The 25727-nt window shown below is 36.1% G+C and overlaps 7 protein-coding genes and 1 long non-coding RNA gene across 11 annotated transcripts in view; 2 read left to right on the forward strand and 6 right to left on the reverse strand.

Moving 5' to 3' along the window:
* LOC104781361 (jacalin-related lectin 33-like) overlaps positions 1 to 797 on the forward strand; it is a 3280-nt gene extending 2483 nt beyond the window's left edge. For both annotated transcript variants that reach the window (XM_010506023.1, XM_010506030.2), the window contains exons 5-6: positions 13 to 251; positions 364 to 797. In XM_010506023.1, coding sequence (XP_010504325.1) covers positions 13 to 251; positions 364 to 615 — 491 coding nt within the window. In that variant the 3' untranslated portion in view covers positions 616 to 797. The remainder of the gene's footprint in view (positions 1 to 12; positions 252 to 363) is intronic.
* On the reverse strand, positions 858 to 3036 carry LOC104781376 (jacalin-related lectin 35). 2 transcript variants are annotated; one of them, XM_010506042.1, is made up of 5 exons: positions 2933 to 3036; positions 2464 to 2673; positions 1909 to 2370; positions 1379 to 1828; positions 858 to 1268 (listed from the first exon to the last, which is right to left on the reverse strand). In XM_010506042.1, exons 2-5 carry the CDS (start codon positions 2656 to 2658, stop codon positions 1020 to 1022), a joined length of 1356 nt encoding a protein of 451 aa, XP_010504344.1. In that variant the 5' UTR covers positions 2659 to 2673; positions 2933 to 3036; the 3' UTR covers positions 858 to 1019. The 2 variants fall into 2 exon arrangements, with proteins under 2 accessions (XP_010504344.1, XP_019102207.1); XM_019246662.1 differs by lacking the exon at positions 2933 to 3036 and having other exon boundaries at positions 2464 to 2696.
* On the forward strand, positions 4755 to 7992 carry LOC104781384 (probable mitochondrial-processing peptidase subunit alpha-2, chloroplastic/mitochondrial). 2 transcript variants are annotated; one of them, XM_010506054.2, is made up of 13 exons: positions 4755 to 4901; positions 5248 to 5493; positions 5586 to 5882; positions 5981 to 6142; positions 6259 to 6426; positions 6516 to 6593; positions 6669 to 6735; positions 6871 to 6968; positions 7051 to 7120; positions 7204 to 7277; positions 7375 to 7424; positions 7521 to 7633; positions 7709 to 7992. In XM_010506054.2, exons 1-13 carry the CDS (start codon positions 4863 to 4865, stop codon positions 7753 to 7755), a joined length of 1509 nt encoding a protein of 502 aa, XP_010504356.1. In that variant the 5' UTR covers positions 4755 to 4862; the 3' UTR covers positions 7756 to 7992. The 2 variants fall into 2 exon arrangements, with proteins under 2 accessions (XP_010504356.1, XP_010504362.1); XM_010506060.2 differs by having other exon boundaries at positions 7207 to 7277.
* Positions 8691 to 10697, reverse strand: LOC104781401 (protein IQ-DOMAIN 14-like). Its single transcript, XM_010506072.2, has 3 exons — positions 10030 to 10697; positions 9551 to 9751; positions 8691 to 9458 (listed from the first exon to the last, which is right to left on the reverse strand). The coding sequence occupies exons 1-3, from the start codon at positions 10408 to 10410 to the stop codon at positions 8856 to 8858; spliced, it is 1185 nt and encodes a 394-aa protein (XP_010504374.1). The 5' UTR covers positions 10411 to 10697; the 3' UTR covers positions 8691 to 8855.
* LOC104781410 lies at positions 13473 to 14094 on the reverse strand. Its single transcript, XR_766906.1, has 2 exons — positions 13762 to 14094; positions 13473 to 13674 (listed from the first exon to the last, which is right to left on the reverse strand). It is a non-coding gene; the product is annotated as an uncharacterized LOC104781410 (long non-coding RNA).
* Positions 17090 to 19359, reverse strand: LOC104781417 (auxin-responsive protein IAA26-like). Its single transcript, XM_010506090.2, has 5 exons — positions 18577 to 19359; positions 18072 to 18355; positions 17849 to 17981; positions 17554 to 17621; positions 17090 to 17459 (listed from the first exon to the last, which is right to left on the reverse strand). Exons 1-5 carry the CDS (start codon positions 18855 to 18857, stop codon positions 17422 to 17424), a joined length of 804 nt encoding a protein of 267 aa, XP_010504392.1. The 5' UTR covers positions 18858 to 19359; the 3' UTR covers positions 17090 to 17421.
* LOC104781428 (protein SRC2-like) lies at positions 22122 to 23502 on the reverse strand. The gene has a single exon (XM_010506101.2). The coding sequence runs from the start codon at positions 23389 to 23391 to the stop codon at positions 22282 to 22284; it is 1110 nt and encodes a 369-aa protein (XP_010504403.1). The 5' UTR covers positions 23392 to 23502; the 3' UTR covers positions 22122 to 22281.
* On the reverse strand, positions 23733 to 25434 carry LOC104781436 (UDP-glycosyltransferase 88A1-like). Its single transcript, XM_010506112.2, has 2 exons — positions 24248 to 25434; positions 23733 to 24146 (listed from the first exon to the last, which is right to left on the reverse strand). Exons 1-2 carry the CDS (start codon positions 25365 to 25367, stop codon positions 23872 to 23874), a joined length of 1395 nt encoding a protein of 464 aa, XP_010504414.1. The 5' UTR covers positions 25368 to 25434; the 3' UTR covers positions 23733 to 23871.

Consider the following 25727-nt stretch of genomic DNA (forward strand, 5'->3'; position numbering starts at 1 on the left):
ATGCTATTGGAGTTTATTTAGCTCCATTAGGCATCATCCCTTTGACTCCTGCAACACCATCCAAAAAGCTAGAAGCATTTGGTAGTGAGGGAGGAACTCTATGGGATGATGGTGTTTTCGACGGTGTGAGAAAAGTGTCTGTAGGACAAGCACAAGATGGTGTAGGAGTTGTCCAGTTTGTGTATGAGAAAGGATCTGAAGTTATAGTAGGAAAAGAACGTGGAAAACCCACATTGCTTGGATTTGAAGAGGTACATTTAATCAGTTTCTGCTTCTTTAATATTTTAACCGTATAGGTTTTGTTTTTTTTTGTCATCTTAACAAGTTTCAGTTTTGTTATGTTTTGTGTTTCTTTAATTGCAGTTGGAGCTTGACTATCCAAGTGAATACATTACGGCAGTTGAAGGCACCTACGATGTAATCTTTGGGAGTGAAAGTCCAGTTATAACTATGCTTAGGTTCAAGACTAATAAGCAAACCTCTATTCCCTTTGGACTTGAAGCTGGCACACCCTTTGTACTCAAAGAGGAAGGCCACAAGATCGTTGGCTTCCATGGAAGAGCCGGTGATATGCTTCACAAATTTGGCGTCCATGTCCTGCCAATCACCAACTGATCATCATGGAAATCTTTTGATGATGGTTAATTTATAAACTTTAATTGAATAAGCTGATTCTACTTTACTTGTTTCTTGTTGGTTTACTGCTTCAAATGTTTCAGGTCTTGTCTTTGTGTTGTTTGTTCTCTCTTTGATGGATTTTTGTGATCCAATTTAATAAAAGAAGTTTGTTCAGAGTATTACCCTAGTTCATTGAATAATATATGTAGCACTTTATAAAAACGAGAGGATTTTAAAACTACAACGAAGAAACCTCTTTATTAAGAGTAGAATCGATGCAACACTAACATACATTACTCTTGACTCTTGAGAAAAAACCAAATACAGCACCAGACAACACAACTCCATAAACTCACAACATAGTCTTATTAGAATTCTCGGGATATCAGATTGGTTTCACATCAGTTAGCTATGGGCGCAACATTGACTCCAAGTTTGTAAAGATAGTCACCAGCTTGTCCATTGAAACCAACGATTTTGTGGTCTTTCTTCTCCAGCACGAATTCAGTTCCTCCCTCGAGTCCGTACGGGAAAGATGTTCTCTTGTTTGTCTTGAACTTAAGCGAGATGATGACCGGCGCTTCTACACCATAGATCTTGTCATAGTATCCCGACACAGCTATGATGTATTCATCTGGTCCAAGCAAAAACTGCACATTATGCAACCAAATTCAAAATTCAAGACTTTAGCTTAGGTTTTAAAATAACTTTAACGAAAGACAAGATTTGAAGATCAAATCAAGAAGAAGAAAAAAAAAACCTCCTCTGCCCCAAGCAATGACTTCTTCCCGTGATCACTTCCAAGGACAGGTTTTGATGCCTTTTCATAGTCAGCCTTGAAATAAGTCACACAAGAGTCACCTTGTCCAACATATATCTTCTTGACACCATCATGAACACCATCATCCCAAGCAACTCCACCATCTCCGCCTTGTGCTGGAATAGTATTGGAAGATGGAGTCAATGGTGTGGACGAAGGAACAATATAAACTCCTAAAGAATGGATCAGATTGCTCGAACTTCCATGGAATCCAACGATCTTGCCGCATCCTAGCTCAGCTGCTTCTCCAGAGGTTAGTCCAAATGGCTGAGAAATTTTGCCTTTGAACGTCTTGAATACAAGAGCTGTGATGATCTCTGTTGGTGACCCGAAAAGTTTCTCGTAGTAAACTTTCACAGATGTGATGTAGTCTTCCGGATCGATCTCAAACTGCAAAACCCATCAACATTATTTGAAAAAAAAAAAAAAAACAATTTAGTGCAATAACAAGAACACAAACTATTATGTACCTCCTCTGTTCCAAGTAGTGTCTTCTTCCCATGTTCAAATGATACAATCTTACCATCTTTCTCGTAATCAAACTTGACATAAACCACACCAGAGTCACCTTGTCCGACATAAACTTTCTTTACATTGTCGTAAGCACCACCATCGTCCCATACATCTCCTCCACGGCCACCTTGAGCTTCCAATTTGGTTGGACCACCTGATACCGGCGGAGTCACCGGCGTGGTTGATGGTATTATATAGGCTCCTAACGAATGAATCAAATGGCTTGAACTTCCATGAAAACCAACGATTTTGCCACCTCCTAGCTCAGCTTCTTGTCCAGAGACTAATCCAAAAGGCTGAGAAGTTTTGCCTTTGAATGTCTTAAAGATTAGAGCCGTGACGATCTCTACCGGTGATCCAAAGAGCTTCTCGTAGTAAAATTTCACTGATGTGATGTAATCTTCTGGATCAAGCACAAACTAAGCAACGGAAACAAAAAAAATGATCATGTTAGTGACAAAGAAACTCTCTAATAACAAACAACAAGAAAGATTAAAAAAAATGTTTTCTACCTCCTCTGTTCCGAGTAGCGTCACCTTCCCATGTTCGCGTGATACGATTTTGCCGTCTTTCTGGTAATCAAACTTGACGTAAACCACACCAGAATCACCTTGACCAACATACACTTTCTTGACGTTTTCGTAAGCACCACCATCGTCCCATTCTTCTCCTCCACGACCACCTTGCGCTTCCAATTTTGTCGCCATTTTTTTCTTCTTAACCTATAGTTTTCGTAACCATCTTAGAAACTGTAAACGGAAAACCATAGCAGAAGAGCCATGAACATACACTAATTCAAGCACTTTCATGATGATGAAACTAATCTAAGTGGATCAGGACTATACAAGTTAGCTTCCACTAGAACATCTCTTTAAACAATATTATCATGTTCTCATAAATTCATATTTTATATTTTTCCTAACTAGTAAAAATATTAAAAGAAAAAACGAAAAGGAGTAAAAATGAAGAGAGAATTATAACCTTTGGATGTGAGAAATGGAGATGAAGATATTAATGTTTGGGATTTTGCTGTATATATAAACACTCTTGAATATGAACATTAATTTTTTTTTTGCTTTTTTTTTTATATTCATTAATTCACCATTGTTAACCACTTTCTTTTTTTCGGAAAAGCTTCATAGTTTAACCAACTCGTGCTTCACGAGGGATGAATGTTTTGATTAGTTAGAAATGTTCACCAAACAACACTGAACAGTGAACATATGGTATTTTGCATGCCAAAAATATAACATATTTTTTTTCTTTGATAAAAAAGAATCTTTTTTTTTACCTAAATATAGTTCATGGCTCCGTAATAAGAATTGATATAGACTATAGTTTTTTTTTTGCTAAAGTGCAAATATCATATAAATGAAAGTTTGATATAGACTATAGTTCGTGGCTTTCGAGTTACAAAAGCACCTCATGACATGAACACAATGAATGGGCTCATGGCTCCGTTCACCACATGGTAAAACTCACATGATTCATCTATATGTCTCAAATCCCCCAATTATACCCACGGAACCGTTATAACTCGTTGTTCACATATCAAATTGTTCGCTCCTAATATTTTTCTTTTAGAGTTAAATGATTGATTGGGGAGGGAACTTTTAAAGTCTAAAATTTAACCAATCAAGTTAAATCGATTTTATAATCTGAAAAATACTTACATCCTATTTTTCGGTATTTTTTGTTCTAAAGACAGTAAAATATGGGGTTTTTTTTTTCTTTTTGGCAAGTCACAGAAGCTTCACATCCAACCATTAGGAAGCCAATTGCCTCCAAATCATGTCAACAACAAAAAAAGACGTAATGTCATTCCTTGCTATTTGATTGTATCATCCAAATAATATATTTTGTCATTTGAGTCTCAATGTTAGTTAGGATTTATGTTTGCAATGAGTTGAGCGTAGCGTTGTGTCTAATATTGCGTGGTAATCATACTTTTATTTTGGAAATACTTTGCCAACAAAATTCGATTTCCAACTACATTTACCGGACAATATCATAAGAACGATATTTCTTTAGGCTTAATTCTGTTTTTACATACTCTTTTATCAATCTTATGTATATTTACTTTTACGTGATAAACTAAAAAATATAAAGGTTAAAACTATTGTGATACTCGTTTTTTACTATACTGAAAGGTGAAAGCTATGATGACTTCGACATATGCCCCCTCACCCCCTCCCACTTGCATTAGTTTTTTTTATCTTCCTTTTTTTTTAACTTCAAACATTCCATTATATTAAGATTAAAGGATTACATGCTTCCCTTTAAAGAAAACTAAACATACATGTATAAGCTTACACAGCAAGATAAATAACTTAGACATGTACTCAAAGACAACAACCAAACTTTAAAACTAGACATAAAACCAAAAGCACTACAAGCTAAATATAAGGGATCCAAAGTCCTGAAGATAGCCAGTTCCCACACTAAGGTAAGGCCACTCGGATTGGTGGATAGCAGTCCATTGCCAAATGAAATGACTAGGGACTCATAATGACCAGATCGCTGATCGCATAACGACACATTGCCCCACTTGGATTAATAGCTGATAAAAAAAGTTATGATCAAAAAAGTGTATCGTATGCCCCCACTCGGTGATAATGATTGATGCAGATATACAATTTCTTTATATGATTCTCTTCTCTCCCACTCATGAAATTGTATATCTGCATTATTTTCATGGGTTTTAAAATTTTTTATAATATAAACTATCTGGGCCAGAATAATTGGGCCTATATTAGTAAGATCCAGTCAACGTAATTAGAAAGCCTTTATCGTTGGCTTCTCTCTCTCTATTCAGCTCTGACTCGGCATCTCTCTCTCTGTCTCTGTCTTCTCCCGTCGTCAGCAACAAACGCCGGTACTCATCTGGCCGATCTAGGGTTTCGCAGTCGCCATGTACCGCACGGCAGCTTCACGAGCTAAGGCCCTTAAGGTCATTGTCTTACTCCAACTTTTTCATTAAATTTGGTTGTTTTTTTTTATAGGAAAACGCTTGAGTTGTGTGTGAACAATTTGTATGATTCAGTATGTTTGGATTTGGTTTAAAGGGTCTCTTAGATTCTTATAGATCTTGATTCAACTCTATCTTTATGATTTCATGCTTTTTAAGATTTACTAAATGATCTCTGTTTCCAAAGTTCTAATTTTTATCAATGTTAAATTCTCAATCTTTAGTTTTTAGATTCTCCTACATTTTGGATGAAAGTATCTATCTTGCAATCAATTTGTCCCAACTGAGACAAAAGCTTAACAATGCATAGGGTTTGTGTGTGTTACAGGGCATTCTTAACCACAATTTGCGGGCTTCTCGCTATGCAAGTTCTAGTGCTGTTGCAGCGAGTTCTTCTTCTACATCAGGTTTCTTCAGCTGGCTAACTGGGGGATCCTCTAGTTCGCTTCCTCCGATGGACATTCCCTTGGCTGGTGTCTCACTTCCACCACCACTCGCTGATCATGTTGCCCCTGAAAAACTTAAGACCACTACTCTTTCCAATGGTCTTAAAATCGCCACTGAGATGTCTTCGGTGAGTGCTTCTTTTGTAGTAATCCCAAACATCAACTTCTTGGTGAAACTATTGAGATTGCAAAGTGATTTTGATTTTGTGAATTTTTTTAGAATCCAGCGGCTTCCATTGGTTTATACGTTGATTGTGGTTCGATTTATGAGACGCCTTATTCCCGTGGAGCTACACACTTGCTTGAAAGGATGGCTTTCAAGAGTACATTAAACAGAAGCCATTTTCGCCTTGTAAGGGAGATTGAGGCTATGGGAGGTAATACTTCAGCCTCTGCATCACGAGAGCAGATGGGTTACACAATCGATGCTCTCAAAACCTATGTTCCTGAAATGGTTGAAGTGCTTATTGATAGTGTGAGGAACCCTGCTTTCTTGGATTGGGAAGTGAATGAAGAGGTAATAAATGTCATGTTGCATTAATCTCACACAAAAACCAAAGCAAAGCTTCTTTGTTTTTGACGTTCCGTTCCTATCGTTTTTTTTTCTTCTGGCAGCTCAGAAAAATGAAGGTGGAGATTGGAGAATTTGAAAAGAATCCTATGGGCTTTCTCTTGGAGGCGGTTCATTCTGCTGGTTACTCTGGGGCTCTGGCAAATCCGTTGTACGCACCTGAATCTATTGCATTGACTGGAGACGTCTTGGAGGAGTTTGTTTCTGTAAGGACCTTCAACACAAGAGATAATTGCATGCTTCTCTGTAATTAGGAATATTAGCTTTTGGTTAGTTATTGCGTGTAAGTGGCTTTCTTCTCATTTTAGTATTGAAATTTCAGGAGAATTACACTGCTGCACGAATGGTACTAGCAGCTAGTGGAGTTGATCATGAAGAACTTCTAAAAGTGGTTGAGCCATTACTCTCTGACCTTCCTAATGTAACCCGAGCAGCGGAGCCAAAGTCTCAATATGTCGGTGGAGATTTCCGTAAACATACTGGTGGAGAGGTGCTAATATGATTTATATATGTTGTGTTCCTTTCAATGGGCTTCTTTGAGTGTTCCTCATTTCTTTCTTCTTTTTGTCTCATTCTCAGGCTACACATTTTGCGCTTGCTTTTGAAGTGCCAGGATGGAATAACGAGAAGGAAGCTATTATTGCAACTGTTCTTCAGGTGCCTAACTCAAATACTTTACTTGATCTTTTCACATGCAAAGATATAATGTATGGAAGATCTAATTCTTATTAGATGCTTATGGGAGGAGGTGGCTCATTCTCTGCGGGAGGCCCTGGAAAGGGAATGCACTCTTCGCTCTGTAAGTCTCTGGATGTGTTTTCTTTCTACTAGCGGCTCCTCCTAGTTTTTTAAACTCTCATGTTTTTTTTATCGTAAGTTCATTTAGTTAGTCATCATGATGATAAACATGATAATCCTTATTGTCTGGATGCAGATCTTAACATTTTGAACAAATATCCGGAGGTTCAGTCATGCACCGCATTCAGTAGCGTCTTTAACAATACCGGATTATTTGGAATCTATGGTTGCACGGTGAGTTAGTTGTTGATTATTATCGGCTTTAAGCACGGTATCTACGATATGTGAGTTTGCTTACAATTTTTTGGGGTTGCAGAGTCCTGGCTTTGCTTCGGAGGGAATTCAATTAGTAGCTGCTGAAATAGAAAATGTTGCTGGAGGATATTGTATACATATTTTCCTAAGATTTCTTCCTCTCTATTGTTGAAACTTACATATATAAACCATACTATTTACTTTGGTTTTTTAGCAGTTGATCAGAAACATCTTGATCGGGCCAAGGCAGCAACGAAATCTGCGATTCTGATGAATCTTGAATCTCGGGTAGGTTCACTCATGACTTTCCACCTCTTCTTTTTTAAGCCATGAGTGTGAGACTTTATAATGGAATTTTAAACTGTTTTGTGTGATTGGCTTGCAGATGATTGCAGCAGAAGACATAGGTAGACAGATACTTACATATGGAGAGAGGTACATTACACACGTCCCAACCTCTATACTGGTTAATAGTATATAACCAGACATTTTTTTAACCGTGTTTTATGTTTTTACCTAACACATTTGCAGGAAATCAGTTGACCAATTCTTGAATACAGTAGACGAACTCACCTTACAGGACATTGCAGATTTCACTAGCAAGGTTATAACAAAGCCTTTGACGATGGCATCTTTCGGAGAAGGTAATGAACAAAACATATCATTTCACTTTTTCATCCTTTTTTACAAACTTAATCCAAATTTTGGTTTGGTGACAGTGTTGAATGTTCCAAGCTATGACTCTGTAAGCAAAAGATTTCATTGAAGCTAAAAGAAGCAATAAGATCTTTTGCATCAGAAGATAGTGAGTTTGGGACCTGTAAAATAAAGAAAGAAAGCCTTCGTTTTTTTTTTGGAGATATCTCACAAGTCTCCAATCTCTATTGTCTTTGCTTATTTTTGTCTCTTCGGTTCGTAAATAATGTGGATTGATACGTTTACCAACTTTTTCCAGCTTCAGTTTCAATTTAAGAATGTTGGGAAACATAGGCCATTAAAGATAGACCAAGTCTAAATACTTAAAATCATAAAATGTTTTGAAAGTATTATCAACATTATGATGAATACAATTGTATCTCTTTTTGGCTCCTGTTTACATTCTAAACTATGATTAAGGTTGTTTAATTACAGAAAACCTTAATCAAAAAGGCTATATGAGGGAATCTTTTTGGCAGATTACGAGGTAAATTATTTTACTGCTTATCAAAAGCCGTTGATGTGTTATTTTATTCTAAGTTTTGGGTTTCAGAAGAACGAATATGATGACGTAAACACGTATCGGCATGAACCAATCATATCCCGTGGTGGTTTTTAAAATGATTACTATAAGATATAGTCATAGAGTAGAAAACATTACAAACAAAAAAAAAGATTTTGAAAAAATTTCACAATAATGATAACGTCATGTCGTACTTGTCTGACGCTACATGGATTCCAAATTTATTGCAAATTTCAACCTCATCTCGTCATCATATTTAGCTATTAATTATAATATCTCCTCTCGATTACTCACAGCTTTGAATTTCAAATTCTCCAATACCAATAACTAAATTCAATTTTACCTTAGATTATACTGTATAACCTTAAACCTTTTGGCGATGTACATGAAATTTTTTGTTCTATGTAGTAGTTTCTTACTTCTCTAATGGATGAGAGCAATGCCATGGTGAAGAGGTCGTATGTACTAGTAGATGACTAGATATTTTTTTTTGATTTTTTCCCAAAAGCAAACATTTACAAAAGTAAAGAACCCGAAAAAAAAGGGAAAAAATAAAATAAAAAAGAAGAGAAAAATTAAAAGTCCTCAATGAAAAAAGTCAAAAGCTATGACGATATTTCCTTTAAGGACGAAAATAACGTTTCTTACTAATTATAGAATCTAGCGTCCTGAAGAAACTGATGATCATTCGAACATGGAGAGCGTTGCTGTGGTTGCGTTTGCGTTGGCGTTTGCAGTTGTGGTTGTACCATCCTCACGCCGCTAACGCTACTCCTAGCCGCCATAATCTCATCAAGTGACAATCTTTTTCGATCAGGACGTTGTCTCGGTGCACTATGCGAACGCACCTTAGCTTTAAACGACTGCGTATTAGCCATATAGCTTGGTGTCATCATACCAGGATAGCTCGGCCTAAAACAAGCGTCTCTGCAAACGCTTTTCGCCGGTGAGGGCGGTGTGTAGTAGTGATGGTTATTTGAGAATCTTGGAGTGTTTTGAGCAGTAGGATACTTGCATTTTTCTCCCGGAAAACTCCATTCGAGATCTTTGCCTTGATAGATGAAATCATCTCCACACTCGGATACAGCCACACTCATTCTCTTGGATCTTGATTTCGTCTTGCAAGTGTCAATCTCCACAATCTTGGGACTGGTCTCATCATACGCAATATTGTTGTTGTTGCTCTGTTTCTCAACAGAGATTGATATCCTCTTGCTATGGATTTCACTTCTTGAATCGTCTAACCTCTCCTGTTATATAATCAACCAATTCAAGAACATTAGTTAGACTATATAGACTAAGTTAAAAACAAAAATGACTAGAAGAAATGAACGGTTATTACAAGTGAGTGTCGAGGATGAAACATGTTGTTGTTGTCTCTGATGAGAGAGCGGTTGATGCGTTGAGAACGAACGCTAGTTTGAGCTCTAATGAGAGCGTGCATGCTATGAAGCGTTTCGGCGGCGCGTTTGCGGACTAAGTATCCTCTCACCAAAGCTTGTAGCTTCACTAGACCTTTCAATGCTCGTAACGCTTTCCTCGCCTATAAACAAAAAAATTAATGTAGACCCAAATAAAATCAATCAAAAATCACATTAAGCGGTTTAATCTGAAAAAAGAAAAGAAAGAATATACAAAAAAAAATTCTTGAAATTAGCAAAGGTGTGTGTGTGTCTTGTACTGTTACATTAACGAAGATGTGTAAGGAGCAAGTAAAGTACAGACATACTTTCTTAAGTTTTGTCGAATCTAAACGATACCCACATGGCACAATTCCATCTTTTTGTGTCAACAAAACAAAAGAGGTTTATAGAAATTTACCAAATAACCCTTGAAGACTGATTGGATTTTCACGGCGGCCCACCGCTCCATTGTGGTCCCGGTAACTCCACTCCTGCCGGAATATCCTCCGCTTCTTCCATTACTTGTTAACCTCACCACCGCTACGGCAGCTTGAGCAGCTGCAACCGCTGCGTCTGCTGCTGCGGCTGTGGCGGCAGCAACCGCAATGGCGTGTTTGCTCTGTTCTTTGTCTGTTTCCGCCAGGTAAGTTCTGAGCCAGACTGAGTCTGCTTGGAAAACTTTCCGGTGAACGTCTGACCCACCAGCTTCTCCTCCACCGTCACCGGAGACACGGTTCTCTTTCTCTTTGCTCTTCTTCATACCGAAGATACCCTTGAACCATCTCGCAGCTCTACCCATCTTTGTTCTTCCACTTCGAACTTTTAAAGAACACGGTCAAAGATGTTTTCTTGAAACGATTTAAAGAGATGAAAAGATTCAGAGGTGACGGACAAATCACAAACACCTAGAAGAACTTTTTCGTATGCAAAGAAATGAAGAGGAAAAACAAATTTTACGGCACTGAAACTGAAGACAAAGTGTGATGTTTTGTGAAAGGAGAACTGTTAAAAAAAAAAGATAAGAAGAACTTCAAGAAAGAGAGAGAGAGAGAGAGAGAGTGATGGATAGGTTCTTGAAAAATAAATATATCAAGTAACAAACCATTTATATATAAAGTGTTATTTGAATTTAAACTTGAGCAAAGGACAAATGAGTTGATTATAAAAACTAAGTTCTGTACATTTGCTATGGAGAATTTTGTTTTTAAATGCACCGTTTGGTAAAAGAAGGCTAAAAACTTTTGATTATACGATATAGCTTCAAATATAAGGTACCGTATTTTATAATTCGAAAACTGATTAACAATATATTAAAAAAGGTTAAGCGTCAGGTTTAAGGTAACTTGCTTTATTCAGCAAAATATTATGTTTCTCAAGAAATATTACTACTATGAAGGAAAAAGATGGGATACAGCTACTATCTCTAGTTCTGTAATTGTAAGACAAACAGTTACTTCATTTGAAAATAGTCAAAATACCTTGAATTTCAATTTCAATGAACTGACAACAGTTGTAATCATCCTTTTTGAAACACGAAAAGTAGGAATCATTTACTCAGAAAATTTTGAAAAAAAAAAATGTTAAGAGAAATACTGTAAATAGGGATTTACAGAATATTTTTTTAACACAGTGTCTAGATTTTAGGGCTGTGAATAATTATTGTTTTGAAAAGGATAGGAAGAAAGAAGTAAGGTAAAATATTTATAATAAAATAAAAAGATCTGACACAACCTCGTGAAGAACTGAATTACAAGACAAAATGATGTCATGGAGAGACAAAAGATGGAGCGCTCCCTAATTTTCTATTAATCGATCTTTTTTTCACTATTATGGTTTTTTAAAAAACTATGCAAAAAATATAAATTCAAGCCACAACGGAACACGGATCTGCAGACAAACAATGAAGACGAGCAGAGTAATTTATATATTTTTTTTTTTACTTACAGATTGAAACTATAAATAAACTCACCTTCTTCAAAGATTCAAAAGTGTTGTGGTGATGTCTCTCTGCGTCTTTAGCAATTTGTTAAGTTATAGTATATTGAGTAATATAAAAAAAAATTGTCTTTATGGAGCATTGTGTTCTTACTCGGTTTTAGAGATACCCTTCTCGTAAATCCCGTTGTTACTTAACTTAATTATTCCCATTTCCTTTCCTCAACCCATAATCCCTTTTTTATTTATTACAATATATACACTATGTAAATTTACATGCTAACTTAAATAGAAACTTTTTTCTTAAGGTAAAGAGATCTTATGGATTTCGAAACATAATCACTAATTTATCCGTTTGATTTGGTATTAAAGCGTATATTACGCTACATTGATTTGTCTTGACTTATTTCTAAAATCAAGCCTGGTTTACAAATGGAATGAGATCATGAGAAGTTTTGAATCTACAATATACTTGTATATATATATGTGGTCGTGGTCGACGAACGTTGACTTGACTAAGCTGTTTCCATCATTATAGCTAAGGTTTATGCTCGTGTCGAGAAGTGTGGCTTGGTAAGGAACGAATATGTGAATCTGGAAACTATAATAAAAAGTTGAAACTTTATGAATTAATGATGAGTTTCTGTTACCAATCAAAGAAGGCAGTAGTAGTAGTAGTAGTATCGGGGTTTGTCTACTACCTCGAGAAATGAAGTTAACTTTGTGAAACAATGTACCTTTTTAACGTTTTTATTTGTACTATTTTTTTGGGTGTGATTGATTTGGTTTTGGGTACAAAGTCATACTAATTTTAGATTCCTAGAGTCGTTATAGAAATTCCACGGTTGCAAAGTTGTATAAATTGATCAATAACTTCGTTCACCGTGACAAACAATTTTTTTTTTTTACCATACAACATTGTACCTTTCTTATTTATCAGGAATACCTAGATTCGTGACAAGACTATTTCCTTAGTTCGATCTGAGTATTATTAGGTGAGACGTAATAACAAGATTAAAATAAAATAGTTTTTGGCAAGAGTTTAAGACGATATGATCAACTCAGCAGAAATCGAATATAATTATTAAAGTGGATTTAGCATGCTCCATATCAATATGGCTATACGAGAAGAGTCACGATTTAATATTTTGGCCTGCAAAAAAGCTTTCGGAACTACAATTGTTCTCCCACGATGTACAAATTATTTGTCGTTTAAGGTTGAGTTTCGTATTTTTTTTTTTCCTTTAATTTGGTTTGAGTTCAGTCCGATTCAACTAGTCCATTTTTTTTTTTGACAGCATTCAGTTAATCCACCTTAAACGACAATAATGTAGTTCGGTTTTGTTTTAGGTCAGTGTGTTTCAATGTGGTTTGTTTTGGAGTTAGTTACTTAAACCTGCAAGTGCAAACATTTTTTTTTGTTTTTGTGTTTTTCGCTAAGACACTAATTAATGTAATTCGGTTCTCTTCAATTTCTCTTCATAAAGAAAAAAAAAAAGCATTTGTAAACCATTTTAGGTGTGACGGAGAGTGAACTCCCATGTGTAACCCAATATTGGATTGTCCCGTACTCCCGTTACAGCCCAGTATGGGATATGAGTCCGTTCTAAATGGGCGCACGAGCTTACATTATAAAGACTTTATAATTTTGGTTACACACGGCAAAATTATCTTACTGGCTTAATCCGTTTTATTATTTGTAGTAATTCTTACTGGCTTAATCCGTCAGTTTTACGGTAAAAAGTTTTCAAGAACACAAGTATCAAACCGGTTCCAAATCAAACTCAAATTATTTTTTACCTTGTCTAGCCTAGACTTAAGTTATTTTGCAAACCGACTTGACAAAAAAAAGCTTCAAATTTGTTATTTTATAAGAGGCTACGAGGTTTGATTTTCTTTCCGTAGCTTTAAATCGAAAAAAACAACGACGAACATGGTAAATCGATTCATCAATCCAACAAAGGTAATAAATTAATTAACTAACAGCCTTCACTTAGCTAAGCTGCATAACAATATGGGTTTGTATCATGAAGAATATTACAACTTCGTATATATAGAGAAGAAATGTATACATGTGAGAGAACATAATCATAATGAGCTTCAAGCTCTCCATTTATATGCTACCAGCCTAACACACACATTACAAGAACGTATATCTAAATCAATATCGTAATCAACCTTAGACTAAATAAAAAATATACTATAAGATATTTACCTTTTTCTTTTGTTTTCTTGTTTTGCCTGACTTCACCCTGTGTGCCATAAGACCCCTTTTACGACATTGGCGCTCTTAAAGTTATCTTCTTCAGGCCATCTCTCAAGAACATCTGCGTCTTCTGGCTCTTCCTCTTCCTTACCGAAACTAATAGACTCACTTTGTCACTTGCTACGTTCTCAAGAAGAAGACAGACCAATAAGAAGACATAGTTTTTTTTGTCTCTTTATCAAAAATTTCTCTGGTGACCGTTTAAATTTACAAGACTACCATCCCCAAACCATATTTCTACTTAAAATAAAAGGAGCATAGAGAACTTATGGATAAAGTTTAAACGATGAAATGAACAAGTCATTAAGCTGTTATATGTCAAAATGATGTTTCTAGAAGCACTCGATTACTTACGGACCCTTTTTAGTCACAGAAACATTTTATTCATATAACTCAATGATTACAAATTTACAATATGAGCACACAAGTAATTCGATAGGTCCATCACAACTTGAAAAATACTTTCTTCTTCTTTCGTTCTTTCTGCTTATGATATCTTGCAGTTATGCCTTCGTAAGCTAATTAGAGCAGTACTGATTTTGTGTACATTTGTTTTATTTTATTTTGAAGAGAAAACTGTATTGATCTGATATGTTCACTTCGGCTCGTGAGTAGAATAGAACACTCATCATTGTCTTATTGCTGGTACGTTTCACACATTTTAATAAAAGATCTTTGAAATAGTAAAATCAGGAACTACTGTGTAAGCTTACTTTGTGGAAAGACTGATCTCCGTATCTGTGTTCTTTTGTTTTGGCTTTTTTGCTGTTGTATTATCAATTCATTTTCCTAAGATATAGCAAAAATATCATTTTTTATACAATTGACATGTCATATATTTTTCTTATATATAAAAAATTAACATATGTTTTATCAATTTTATTAAAATTCTAGGGTTTTCTTTTAATTTTGGTTGTTTATCATTCAAAGAAATCGGCGCTTTTGTCGAGTCTTTTTTCTACAAACTTGCATTATTTTTGCAGCGTAACTTTTTTTTTCTCATACACGTTTTTAAAAACTTTCAAAGGGTCATCATGTGGGAGAGCTAAGTGGGATGGGCATTGGAGAAGGGTTTCAACCCTCAATTTCATTATTCTTTAGAAACATAACATTATATACAAATTCAGCAGTTATGGGCGCCTCCACTTGATGAGTACTCTTTATATTGGAGAATCTTGTCTCTAGTCAAAACCCATAATCACTTCTTTTGAGTTCTCTTTCTCAAAATCCATCTATTTCGTTTTCTAATAAATTAAAATGGAGAAAGATTCTCACGATGCGCACATGGAAAGATTATAAATGTGTAAGGGATCATCAACGACAGAAACTTATAGACCGATCGACCTAGCCCGAGTGTCCACAGCAATTTTTTACCATTAATAACCAGAGAACTCCACTACAATAACTAACCTGTTTATCATCACGACAATATATGTGTATATCAGTATATAGATGTATTCATAATTGTACGTAAGGTAAGGTAGACATGACTCTAGTGTAACAGATGAATCATGTTGAAGAAACCTTTTACTGTTTTTCTTGATGTGGGCCAAATGTACCTACTGTTTTACAAGATAAAGTCGTTAGTGTTCTCTACGTTTAAAGAGTATGTCGGAGAATTATTTTCCATTGTAAACAGCGTTTTTAGGTGTTACCAGTAGGAGGGGCATTAGTATGTAGGGTTATATATCTATGTATATAAAATAATAAATTTTTAGGTGCTACCAAATTTTCTAGTGGCTCAAGTCTTACCTTATAGCATTTAAATTTTGACTAGAGAATTATTGAGTAGTACTATTCGTTATATTATAGGTTCAAGTTAAATAGAACACAGTCTTAACAAAAATCAGTTTGTTCGCCAGCCTCGGCACACAATGGACAATCAACTGATGAAACTAAATTGGTACCTTACCAAGAACCATTGCATATCGTTTTTTATTTTTTGTTTTATTTAACGAGTTAGAAATCCAGCCAGTTAATTATTTTATTGGTCATGAGAAATACGTTTATGTCGACATATGTGATATGTATATAAGTTTTTTTATTTGATAGCTAAGCATAAGTGTTCAAAGTTCAATTTCTTTGCTGCAGTGGTGGACAATAACCATCACAATCATGTACATATTAGATGAATAGATAAGGGATTCCTTTATTTGAAGGAGTAATAAGCAATGTGAGTTAGGCATGTCTCAACGAAAAAGACTAGTCTAAAAAATGAAAATGTAATGTTCATATCATATTTTATTTATTCATATCTCTCATTCAGTATTTTCTCCCAAACCCCCAACGACAAAATCTAACTCATGCAGTTATTACTGCTTTATAAGAAGAATCATGTAGTAGTTGCTCTTTAGTTTTTTTCTCATGCTTGATAAGAAATTGAAAATTATAACCAATGAGGCAATGAAAATAGTCAATATGTATTTAGGTTCCAAACGATGAAAAACATTCGGAATAAATTTTTAAAAAATGGAATAAAACTAAAAATTGATATTTCCAACAGTAAAATTGCGGATATTCGCTTTAAATGTGTTTCAGAAAATGTTTGCTTTTGTTTGAAAAATTGTCTTCCTTTATTGTGGTTGTGGACTAGAGTTGATGAGTCTGATGGATTAATCTTCAATGTCACCAACAACCCCTTGTTCATGAGTTTGGTCTTCTATGTTAAGAGTTAAAGAACTGTGGTCTCAGTCTTTAGACCACTTGATTAGCACACAATCTTAACCCATACACAACTTATTTATAACAAAGTGTAGAAGAACATCAAAACTTAGCTAATTTTATATTGATATCCAAAAGTTAATTAATATAGTTGTTTAGCTGCACGATGGTTTTGGCCGGAGACGGCGACAACTTCGGATGAATCTTTCGATGAATTTAAGTCGGCACACTAATGCTTTAACGTTGTTATTCACTTATTTGATTGAACACGATGACAATGTGCTAAATCAAACACTATTTCATTGTGATTGTTTTCACTCGGCCCACCAAGAAAGAAAGGGTCCAATATATATGTGGATACATTGAAATGTGTTTACATACAATGTATGTATGATTAAAAGTGAGGATAAAAAGCTGCTAAATTCTACCTATACAACAAAAGAGATGATAGCCACCAAAATTATCGATATGGACTGATCATTCTGAAAAAGTCTTTTTGAGTATTCAACTTCCAATCTTATCCTCTCATGTACATGCATACTCAGGTTAAATAGTAAAAACACACATAACAATAATGGCCTTTCATTCTCAGCTTTTTACATGATTAAAGGTCGTATAGCCAAAGTTGGAAGGAACAAAAGTTAAAAAGAGCTTTTTTTACAGAGAATAAATATTTCATACTTTTTTTCCGAAAAGATTCTGGCAGACATGAGATAATTATCATGTTCTAATTATCCCCTTTAAATTAATTAAACTGCTTTTAAACACAGATCGCTTCTGTAATCTCATCGTCCAAAGTGTCTTTGAAGACATGGGAATATCAGATCAGATCAAATTGTCTCTTTGGACAAAACCAAATGATTATCTCTTATATATATAACAAAAACCAGATGTACATTTATAAGCTGTGAGACCCTCTGTCTGAAATAGTAGTTTCTAAAACACTCTTCAGTGCCTCATCTTCTCTTGCTTACTGCTGCATCCAACTGCAAATATATATACACATAGGAACCCTTTTAGTTTTAGTCATATAGCTTTAATAAATCATCTAAACTTAAACACATGAGAACATAAGCTTACATGTCAAGGCAGATGAAATCTCCGAGCTTTTAATCACACGCAGTCTCTTCACAGATGAAACGAACATTCTAGGTTTAGACAAAAGATTAAAAAGATTAGTTAGTATGCAAAAAGAAATGGTATTAGACAAAGCTCCAAACAAAAATTCTATTCTTTTTGTAAAGAATAATCAATTTGAATACTACTACTTGTAGTAATAAAAAGCTGAAATGTTTTTGTTGTTATGTGATCAAGAATCTAATTCTGCAAAACACTGAATCAGATTCAGAGAAGAAAATGTGAAAAAGATTCTTACTGCCAAGGAACATCCCCAACAAGCATCTTGTCCCCTTCATTGTCTTCATAGGTTAAAGTAAATTCTCCTTTCCCATCTAATAATCCAATTATAGGTTTCTCTTCTCCTTCACCACCAGAGCTCTCTCTTTGAGCTAATAACCAATAACATACACTTACTTAGTACACACAAGAAACAATCTTTAAGAACAAAAAAAAAATAGATTTGAAATCAAGATTTAAACCTGCGAGTAGACCTCTGAAGAGTTTGTCAACGGCAAAAGAGAGCTGTTCGTAGCTATTGTTAGCATTGAGATCAACTTTACGACCAATAGGAACACCATCCATGTTGATCTTCACAAACATTCCTTCTCTCTTGGGTTCAACTTGCTTTTCATCATCATCATTACTCTTGTTGATTTGACCTCCATGTGAGGATTCATTTCCCAACTTTGAAGAGCTTGTGCTCGCTAGATTCTTTCTGAAAGAACGAACCGGAGGCCAACCCACTACTGGACCAGGAGCAGTTCTTTAAACCAAGACATCAAAAATAAATAAAAAGACATATATGTTAATACCAAACGACAAAAACAGAGCACAACAGAGAAAAAACTTTAAACTTCTAACATGTGAAGGTGAAAAAAAACAATGGAGATTGCAGGAGATGGGTCCCTACTGTTCAAATAGAATAATCTCATCTCTCGAAGCAGTAAGAAAACTTTAACAGTGAGGGGAAAAAGATGATTATACCTTTTCTGAGAGGTTTTGTTGGAAGAAGAGAAGTGATTGCTGTTGAAACCCTGGAAAGATTTGTCTTCTGATTCCATCTTTATGTTTCTTGTCTCTGTGTTGTTGTTCTTCTTCATCGCTGAGCGGTCTTCTTCATCACCACCAGGTGGTCCAAGCCTTAGCTCAAGTTTCTTCTCCTGATCTATGTTGTTCTTGTCTTCTTGATACCATTTTCTTCCTTGGGGAATCAAATCAAGAAGTTTTGGACCGATCGTCTCTCTGTTTCTTGGACAACCTTCCATTGATCAACACAAGATTCCTTCTCTCAGGTTTAACTAGGGATGAGATTGAAATCTTATAGCTTCGTTTACAAGGGGAGACGTACGACAGATAGATAGATAGAGAGAGAGAGAGAGATACAAAAAGAAGGAACCTTAGCGAATTCACCAAACCCTTTAAAAGACAAAAGACCTGAGAAAACCCTTAAAAAGAAACAATCCCACAAAACTGAGAGCGAGAGAGAGAGAGAAAGAGAGATGTGTTATGAAGGTATGCTAAGACAGAAGTGTGGTGGGATTTTATACAAATCAAAAGCTTTTTTTTTTTCCTCTCTCGTGCACGCTTTGGTGGGTTATCTCTCACACAGCCTTCCCTTCTTTCTTTTTTTTTTAATTTCCTTTCAATTCGTTCTATGTCTCTCTTTCTTACTTCAGATTCTGAAAGGGACGAGAAGAGAAAAATTAGGGATACATAGAAAAGAAAATATGGATTTGTATAAAGAAAAGAAAAGAAAAAAGGGTAAAGGCAGAGTAGAGTGACTCCACTTTTACTCCTAAACCCCAAAAGATGAAATTATAAAACAACATAAATGACATATTATTAGTAACATACCAAGAAAATACAGTAATTGTTCTTGACCATGGAAAAAAAGAAGAAAACAGTAAATAAAAGAAGGGATTTTTTTGGAGTAAAACACACGCAACCTTGTCTTTTTTTCTGCCTCAAATATCGCTTAATTAAGGGTTTGTCTAGTGAAAGAAGCAAAGGGTGCTGTTCGGTTTCTAACAAGTTTATACGGATTAGAAAAATAATTAAATGCATCCAATACACAACTTGACGACCATTTAAAATAAAAAATAAGAAAAATTAAATAACAATAAAGGAACTAATAAGGGGAAGAAGATCCCATAATTCATGGTCTGTTAAGGACCACTCTCTTATCTACTGTCCATAAGACACATATCCCTATGCTTTTTAAAGACATTTTTGTAATATGAAACTTTCATATTGTATTTTATCGATTTAAAAAACTTTAAATATTCCTTTTTTATGTTCAACATATACTAAATGAACCGCATGGGAAGATTAATTGAGAGAACTCAAGAGATGGCGAGAGCATTGTGTAAGCATATGAATCTGCATGGCGTCTCAGTGAAATATATGTAATTTATTTATTTGAACTTGCCTCACAATAAGAGAAACGAAAATGTCAATTTGTTAGCTTGCTAATCAATTATTTTTGTCAAAAGTTAAAAACAATGTGTACGTGTGGATTACGATGGTATATTTTAACTACTATTTCATTTCCCTAACCAAGCAAATAGTCAACTGTTAACTTGTCATAATCTAAAATTTTTCTTTTCTCAAAACAAATAAACAACACCAAATCTACAAAACTAACATAGTATTTGATAAAAACAGAAACTATTGTATTTGGTCCTTTCATCAATACTACAATATTTTGCTGCGTAAATCAAGAACTTATTTCAAACCAAAGGTTTGATTGAAAGCTATTATTTTTGTTTGGCTTTTCACGAGGGGGGAAAGGAATGTACATGTCTCTCCCACGTACGTGTGACCAGGGTGACAGCGATATTACGAAAAGGCCGACCGTAGAAAAATCGAGAATGAAGAGTTCCGGTCAAGTAAGGAAGGGTGATTTGGGAAAATCTTAACGAAGGACGAAGGTGTGTGTCTCTAGTCATATCTTGTCTCCGTTTTACCCAACTCCGTGACTTTCTTCCTTCATTGTCTGACAAAAACCTTAACCATGGTTAAAACCTAACCACACTACTTATACTTGATGTCATCACCGGTCAAGTGTTAAAGAGTGAAAAAATGAATAAAAAATAGTGTTAAAAACCAGTGGACACATGTAACACTTGCACAAGATATTTAGATCGTACGATAAGGTTTAAATTCCGGCTTTTAAATCGTAGCCGTAGGAGCTGAATAGAGATACAGCAAACGCGACGGTTGTGATATCAAGAGTACACAAAAGCATCCCAATTAAAAAGTAGCCGACTCAAGTAAAGGAACAAAAACAACTCGTGAATTGAATGTCATATCAGGGAAATAAAAAAAGAGAGAAAAGTGGTGTGGTGTCAATGATGCTCTTCCCAGAATTTTTCACCAAGAAATGAATTATTTTATCCACTAACTATTTTTGTAGGGTGTTATCGTTTGTACACTCTTTGTCAGTCTATACTCTATATTAGCTTAGCTAATAGCATTATCTTCTGTTTTTGACGTTAGTATTATCTTTTTTTTTTGGGGAACAAAAGACGAATCATTATAAAAATTCCTACTACAAATGGCCCATGAAACCCACGCATAAAACGGGCTCAGTTTATGCCTTCAAGGACAAATGATGTTTTGACTACTTACGACGGGTTAGTCATCCCCTGACTATTTCTACCCATATCCTTTGCAGTATGATTTTTCATCGTTGTGGTTGTTTTTGGGAGCCACCAACCCATTTCCATCATTTTGAGCATTAGTTTTCTGCTTGCTTGAAGAGCTTTTCTATCTTTCTTTTTTTGTACGTGAATTTCTTGTTGATGTCCAAGTGACATCAACGATTAAGGAGAAGCTGAAAGTGAAAGTTGGGAATGTTGGGGAAACTCAGAGAGTTGAAACAACAAACCATCAATTTATTGGGTGATGTTTTTTTTCATATGACACATCCGGAAAAAATTTAATTCTTTATCGATCATAATTAGTAATGGGGAAGAAGTAAAAGTTTGATCCACAAATCTTATTATTTGGTTGAAGTTTGATCCTGAATAAATTTTTGATCATTACACTAGGAATAATAATTCCTAATAATAATGCATATGCTTCTTATAGTTGGACGAAGCCATCCATGGCACACATTCAATTTTATTCCTTGTTTGAATTTGTGTTTATATTTCTAGGTGTTTATTTTTGAATATATAATAAATACAAAACTTTTTTCAAATTGTATTAGATATTAACTTGTTGTTTGGTCATAGCCTTTTTCTTCACATCGTAATATATATAACCATTTAACCTATTGCTTGGTTATCATATGTACACATGTTTATAAATCTTCAAATCTCAATTCAGATATCTCTCCTTATTTAAAAAGCTTCACATGGCTAAGTAAGTGCCCATTACCGTTTGATCGTAATCAGTTTTAAAGCCTTTTTGGACGATTTATCCATTACTTTTCATGAGCTCAGTTATGTACTTATGTTGTCCACGTCTTTCCCAATTCATGCATGAGCCAAATTACAATGCGGATGCGGATGGATCAAATCAACAAAGCGAAAAGGGTTCATTATATTCAAGTCCAATGAAATATAGCACAATTATCTCATTATTTTTACATATGTTATGAGTTATGACCCGACATTATTTGTAATCAAAATTGTACTTTTGTTTTTTTTTTTTTTTTGCTTAAAGCAATAAAAAATAAGTATATTACAAATCAAAGCCAGTGTCAGAAGACACTAAATCGCCGAGTAAAAGCCCACCCAATGCTCCTCCCAGAAGCCCAGCTCCCATTCCAAGCCCAAGCCCTGTTTTATTATTATTCTTCGACGGCGCTTGCGTTGTCGGACTACCGTATCCGTATCTTGATGTCGGTGGTGACGGAGGATAAACACACCCGTGATGATTCTGCGTAGACGGTGGCGGCGGATGATAAACACACCCGTGATGATTCTGCGGAGACGAAGGCGCGTACCCGTGAAATGACTGTGTTGGTTGCGTTTGGTGGTACGAATGACGGGGAGGCGGCGGATACGATTGATGCTGCGGCGGAGAAGTACTATAATACGGCGGAGGATATAAATTCGAGGCGGAGGGTGACGGAGGCGGGTAAATGTTGATTGGATGTGCCGGATAATGAGAATTGTACTGATACGGGTTTGGGTACGGGTACGGTGGTGGGGAGTATTCTTGCGGCTGAGACGACGGCGGATGTTCAATTGACGAGAGTGGTGGATAGAAACTTGCTTCAGACGACGGCGGAGGAGGATAAGTCATCGTCGTCGTCGTCGTCGCTGGCAAATCAGGAGGTGTATGAATCGGATTCGTGCAAACCGGTGAAGATGATGAAACCGATGAATCCGGTTCAAACGACGGCGTATTAAACCGGTACGAAAAAGTCAGCGAGCCTTGACCTTTCCCAAAAGGAGTTCTCACCTGATACGTTACAAATCTCATCATCCCCTGACCGTTACGGTTAAGCGACGGAGACGGCGTAGAGCCATGGAGAAGCTCAAGAACCGGGACTTCGACTTCTCCGAGATCTTTGTCGCCGAAGATCCCCCGATCGCAGACCAGTTTCACGACGAGGGTCAAACGCCCTTCGTAAGCTAACCTCTGATCGACGGAGAATTTAACGGCGTGGTTCCACGTAGGCTCAGATTCACCGGTTCGATCGATGGGAGTTTTCTCTTTTTCATTCTTCCGAGAATCATCGCCGTTGATATAAACGACGGCGTATACGTCCATTTTGGTGATAAGGTTGACATTTTCAAGATCTTTTGCAGAGTAAATGTTGAGTTCTAAGGTCAGATTTGCCATGGCTAAAGACAGAGATAAGAGAGATTAGAACAGAACAGAAGAAGATAGATTGATAAATTGTTGTTTCTGTCTAAATATTCAATATTGTAACGCGTAAAATAATACTATTGATGTAACTTAAGCTTATTATTAAAAATCACAGATGTGTATCTAGTGGACAGTAGAAGATTCCTTACCTATATAAAAAATCAATCATAGCCGTTCACTTTCAACAGAATTTTGACACGTGTTATCTCAGTGTCGTATTTGCATTGTACAAAGAAAATATTTTGTTTCTACTAATAAGTTAACCTAAATAAACCAAAATTTCATGACGCGGAAATTTTAATTTCTTTACCATGTTTTGATAATTCAAAGATTTTAATTTCTCCGTTAATGATGTTACAAGACATGGAAGTTACTAAGATAATTATTGTAGGAATTTATAATTCTAGAAACATAATTCCAACCATTAATTGTTGATATTACAAGCACTTCAGATCATTTTGGGCACCACGACTGGAGTAACGTAGTCAACGCGGCATGAGACGAACCGGTTTCGGTTAAAGCTGATTCGGCTGCGTACTTCATCGCTTTGGTTCTCTCCCTAACCGGGCCTTCTTGCATTATCTCTTGGACTCGATTCTCCACCTCCGTCGAGGTAACGAAACCCGTCTGCGATTCATTCATCGGGATTGCAATCTTTATTTCATCCACAATCACTACTCTGTTAAACCTCTGCTCAGCGTATAAAGGCCATGCAACCATTGGTACACCTATTTTGGTAAAACCAGTTGAGTTAACCAAACTGAATCATTCTACATAGACACGTAACTATACGATTGAAATTGTGTATTAAGTGTATGGTTAATTTTACCAGCGCAAACAGATTCGAGAATTGAGTTCCAACCACAATGGGTGACGAATCCGCCAACGGCCTTATGATTCAGAACCGGAACTTGCGGAGCCCATGATTTGACGACCATTCCTCTGTTTCCGGTTCGGTTTAAGAATCCTTCTGGTAAAAGAGATTTCAAGTCCGGTTCCGTCTGGTTTTGTAACTCCGGTGGATTACGGACCACCCACAAGAACCTCTGTCCACTCTTTTCTAAACCAATAGCAATCTCTTTTAGTTGTTCCCCTGATAACAACCCCAAGCTCCCAAAACATAGGAACACAACACTCTGTTCCGGCTGCGAATCGAGCCAACTAAGACAGGAATCTCCGTTGTTTCCATGGTTATCTCCGGTTCTTTCTTGAACTATGAGCGGTCCTATTGGATATATAGTTTTAAAACAGAGCTCCTCTGCTATGGTCTTGATGGCTCTGTTCTCTAATGCTTCAAACGTGTTGACAATGATCCCTGCAGACTTTGGGAGCTCTTTAGAGAACAATATGAAAGAATCGTAAACATCATAGCCACGTTCGAGCACCGGTTTAGGCATATCAGAGCCTTTGATTGGAGGAACACCGGGTATGTTGAGGAGCGTGTGGACGTCTTTTAGGTTTTTACCGGCTGTGGTTTCGTCGAGAGTTTGGAGATGGAAGAAAGAAGCGAGGCAAGCGGGTCCAGAGGTGAAGAAGTAGTAGACCGGGAAGGTGAAATCGGCGGTGACTTCTAACACGGCGGTGCAAAAGAAGTCAATAACCATGGCACGGAGGTTGAACGTTTGGGAGACGGTGAGCAGTGTCTTGTGGACATTTGGGTTACTGAGACGGAGGCTTTCTAGGGTGAGTGACTCGTGGTGTTTTGGTGAGGTTTTGGAGGAGTGTGGTGTGATGGCTGGGAGGCGGTGGAAGGTGATTGAAGGGAAGGAAGAGGACACGGAGGATATGTAGGTGGCGGTTGATTCCGGCTGATAAGGTGGTGGAACTAAGATGATTTGGATGGAGAGAGATGGGTTCTTGGATAAGATGAGTTTGCCTAACTCAACCATGGACACTAAGTGACCTATCGGTGGTGATGGATACAAAACTATAGCATTTTGTTTTTCCATGGTTTCTCTTAATGGTTGTGAACTTTGTCCCAAGAATGATAGACTGGAAGATGATGATAGGATGGTTTATAAATCACACACGGCTCTTTGAGTACGCAACAAATATGACAATGTCATCACTAACTTTTTCTTGGATAATAAACAAAAACAACAAATATAAGATGGACCAATCATGGTAAATGGTAATGGCCAGCCTACATAAAAAGAGACAGACGAATCAAGATTTGACACAGGCTGTACCAATAAACAACAGTTTAACTGGTAAACATGTTTTTCATTGATCCTCGTAACCCACCTAATTCAAATCTTCTTCATAATTCAAAGTATCTTTTGTTTCTTGTTAGTTTTTGTTTTGTTTTG

The sequence above is a fragment of the Camelina sativa genome, chromosome 1 (genome assembly GCF_000633955.1).
Source record: "Camelina sativa cultivar DH55 chromosome 1, Cs, whole genome shotgun sequence".
Lineage (NCBI taxonomy): Eukaryota > Viridiplantae > Streptophyta > Magnoliopsida > Brassicales > Brassicaceae > Camelina > Camelina sativa.

Coding starts and splice junctions, on each gene's coding strand:
- LOC104781376 (XM_010506042.1), bottom strand. CDS start 2,658: ATGGCGACAAAATTGGAAGCGCAAGGTGGTCGTGGAGGAGAAGAATGG. Junction 1,829..1,908: donor CACTACTTGGAACAGAGGAG/GTACATAATAGT, acceptor TGGGTTTTGCAG/TTTGAGATCGATCCGGAAGA. Junction 1,269..1,378: donor CATTGCTTGGGGCAGAGGAG/GTTTTTTTTTTC, acceptor CATAATGTGCAG/TTTTTGCTTGGACCAGATGA.
- LOC104781384 (XM_010506054.2), top strand. CDS start 4,863: ATGTACCGCACGGCAGCTTCACGAGCTAAGGCCCTTAAG. Junction 6,143..6,258: donor TCTTGGAGGAGTTTGTTTCT/GTAAGGACCTTC, acceptor TTGAAATTTCAG/GAGAATTACACTGCTGCACG. Junction 7,278..7,374: donor TGATGAATCTTGAATCTCGG/GTAGGTTCACTC, acceptor ATTGGCTTGCAG/ATGATTGCAGCAGAAGACAT.
- LOC104781401 (XM_010506072.2), bottom strand. CDS start 10,410: ATGGGTAGAGCTGCGAGATGGTTCAAGGGTATCTTCGGTATGAAGAAG. Junction 9,752..10,029: donor CAGTCTTCAAGGGTTATTTG/GTAAATTTCTAT, acceptor TTTTGTTTATAG/GCGAGGAAAGCGTTACGAGC. Junction 9,459..9,550: donor TTCATCCTCGACACTCACTT/GTAATAACCGTT, acceptor ATTATATAACAG/GAGAGGTTAGACGATTCAAG.
- LOC104781417 (XM_010506090.2), bottom strand. CDS start 18,857: ATGGAAGGTTGTCCAAGAAACAGAGAGACGATCGGTCCAAAACTTCTT. Junction 17,622..17,848: donor GTTGGGGATGTTCCTTGGCA/GTAAGAATCTTT, acceptor GTCTAAACCTAG/AATGTTCGTTTCATCTGTGA. Junction 17,460..17,553: donor GATTTCATCTGCCTTGACAT/GTAAGCTTATGT, acceptor ATATATTTGCAG/TTGGATGCAGCAGTAAGCAA.
- LOC104781428 (XM_010506101.2), bottom strand. CDS start 23,391: ATGGCAAATCTGACCTTAGAACTCAACATTTACTCTGCAAAAGATCTT.
- LOC104781436 (XM_010506112.2), bottom strand. CDS start 25,367: ATGGAAAAACAAAATGCTATAGTTTTGTATCCATCACCACCGATAGGT. Junction 24,147..24,247: donor TCTCGAATCTGTTTGCGCTG/GTAAAATTAACC, acceptor TTACCAAAATAG/GTGTACCAATGGTTGCATGG.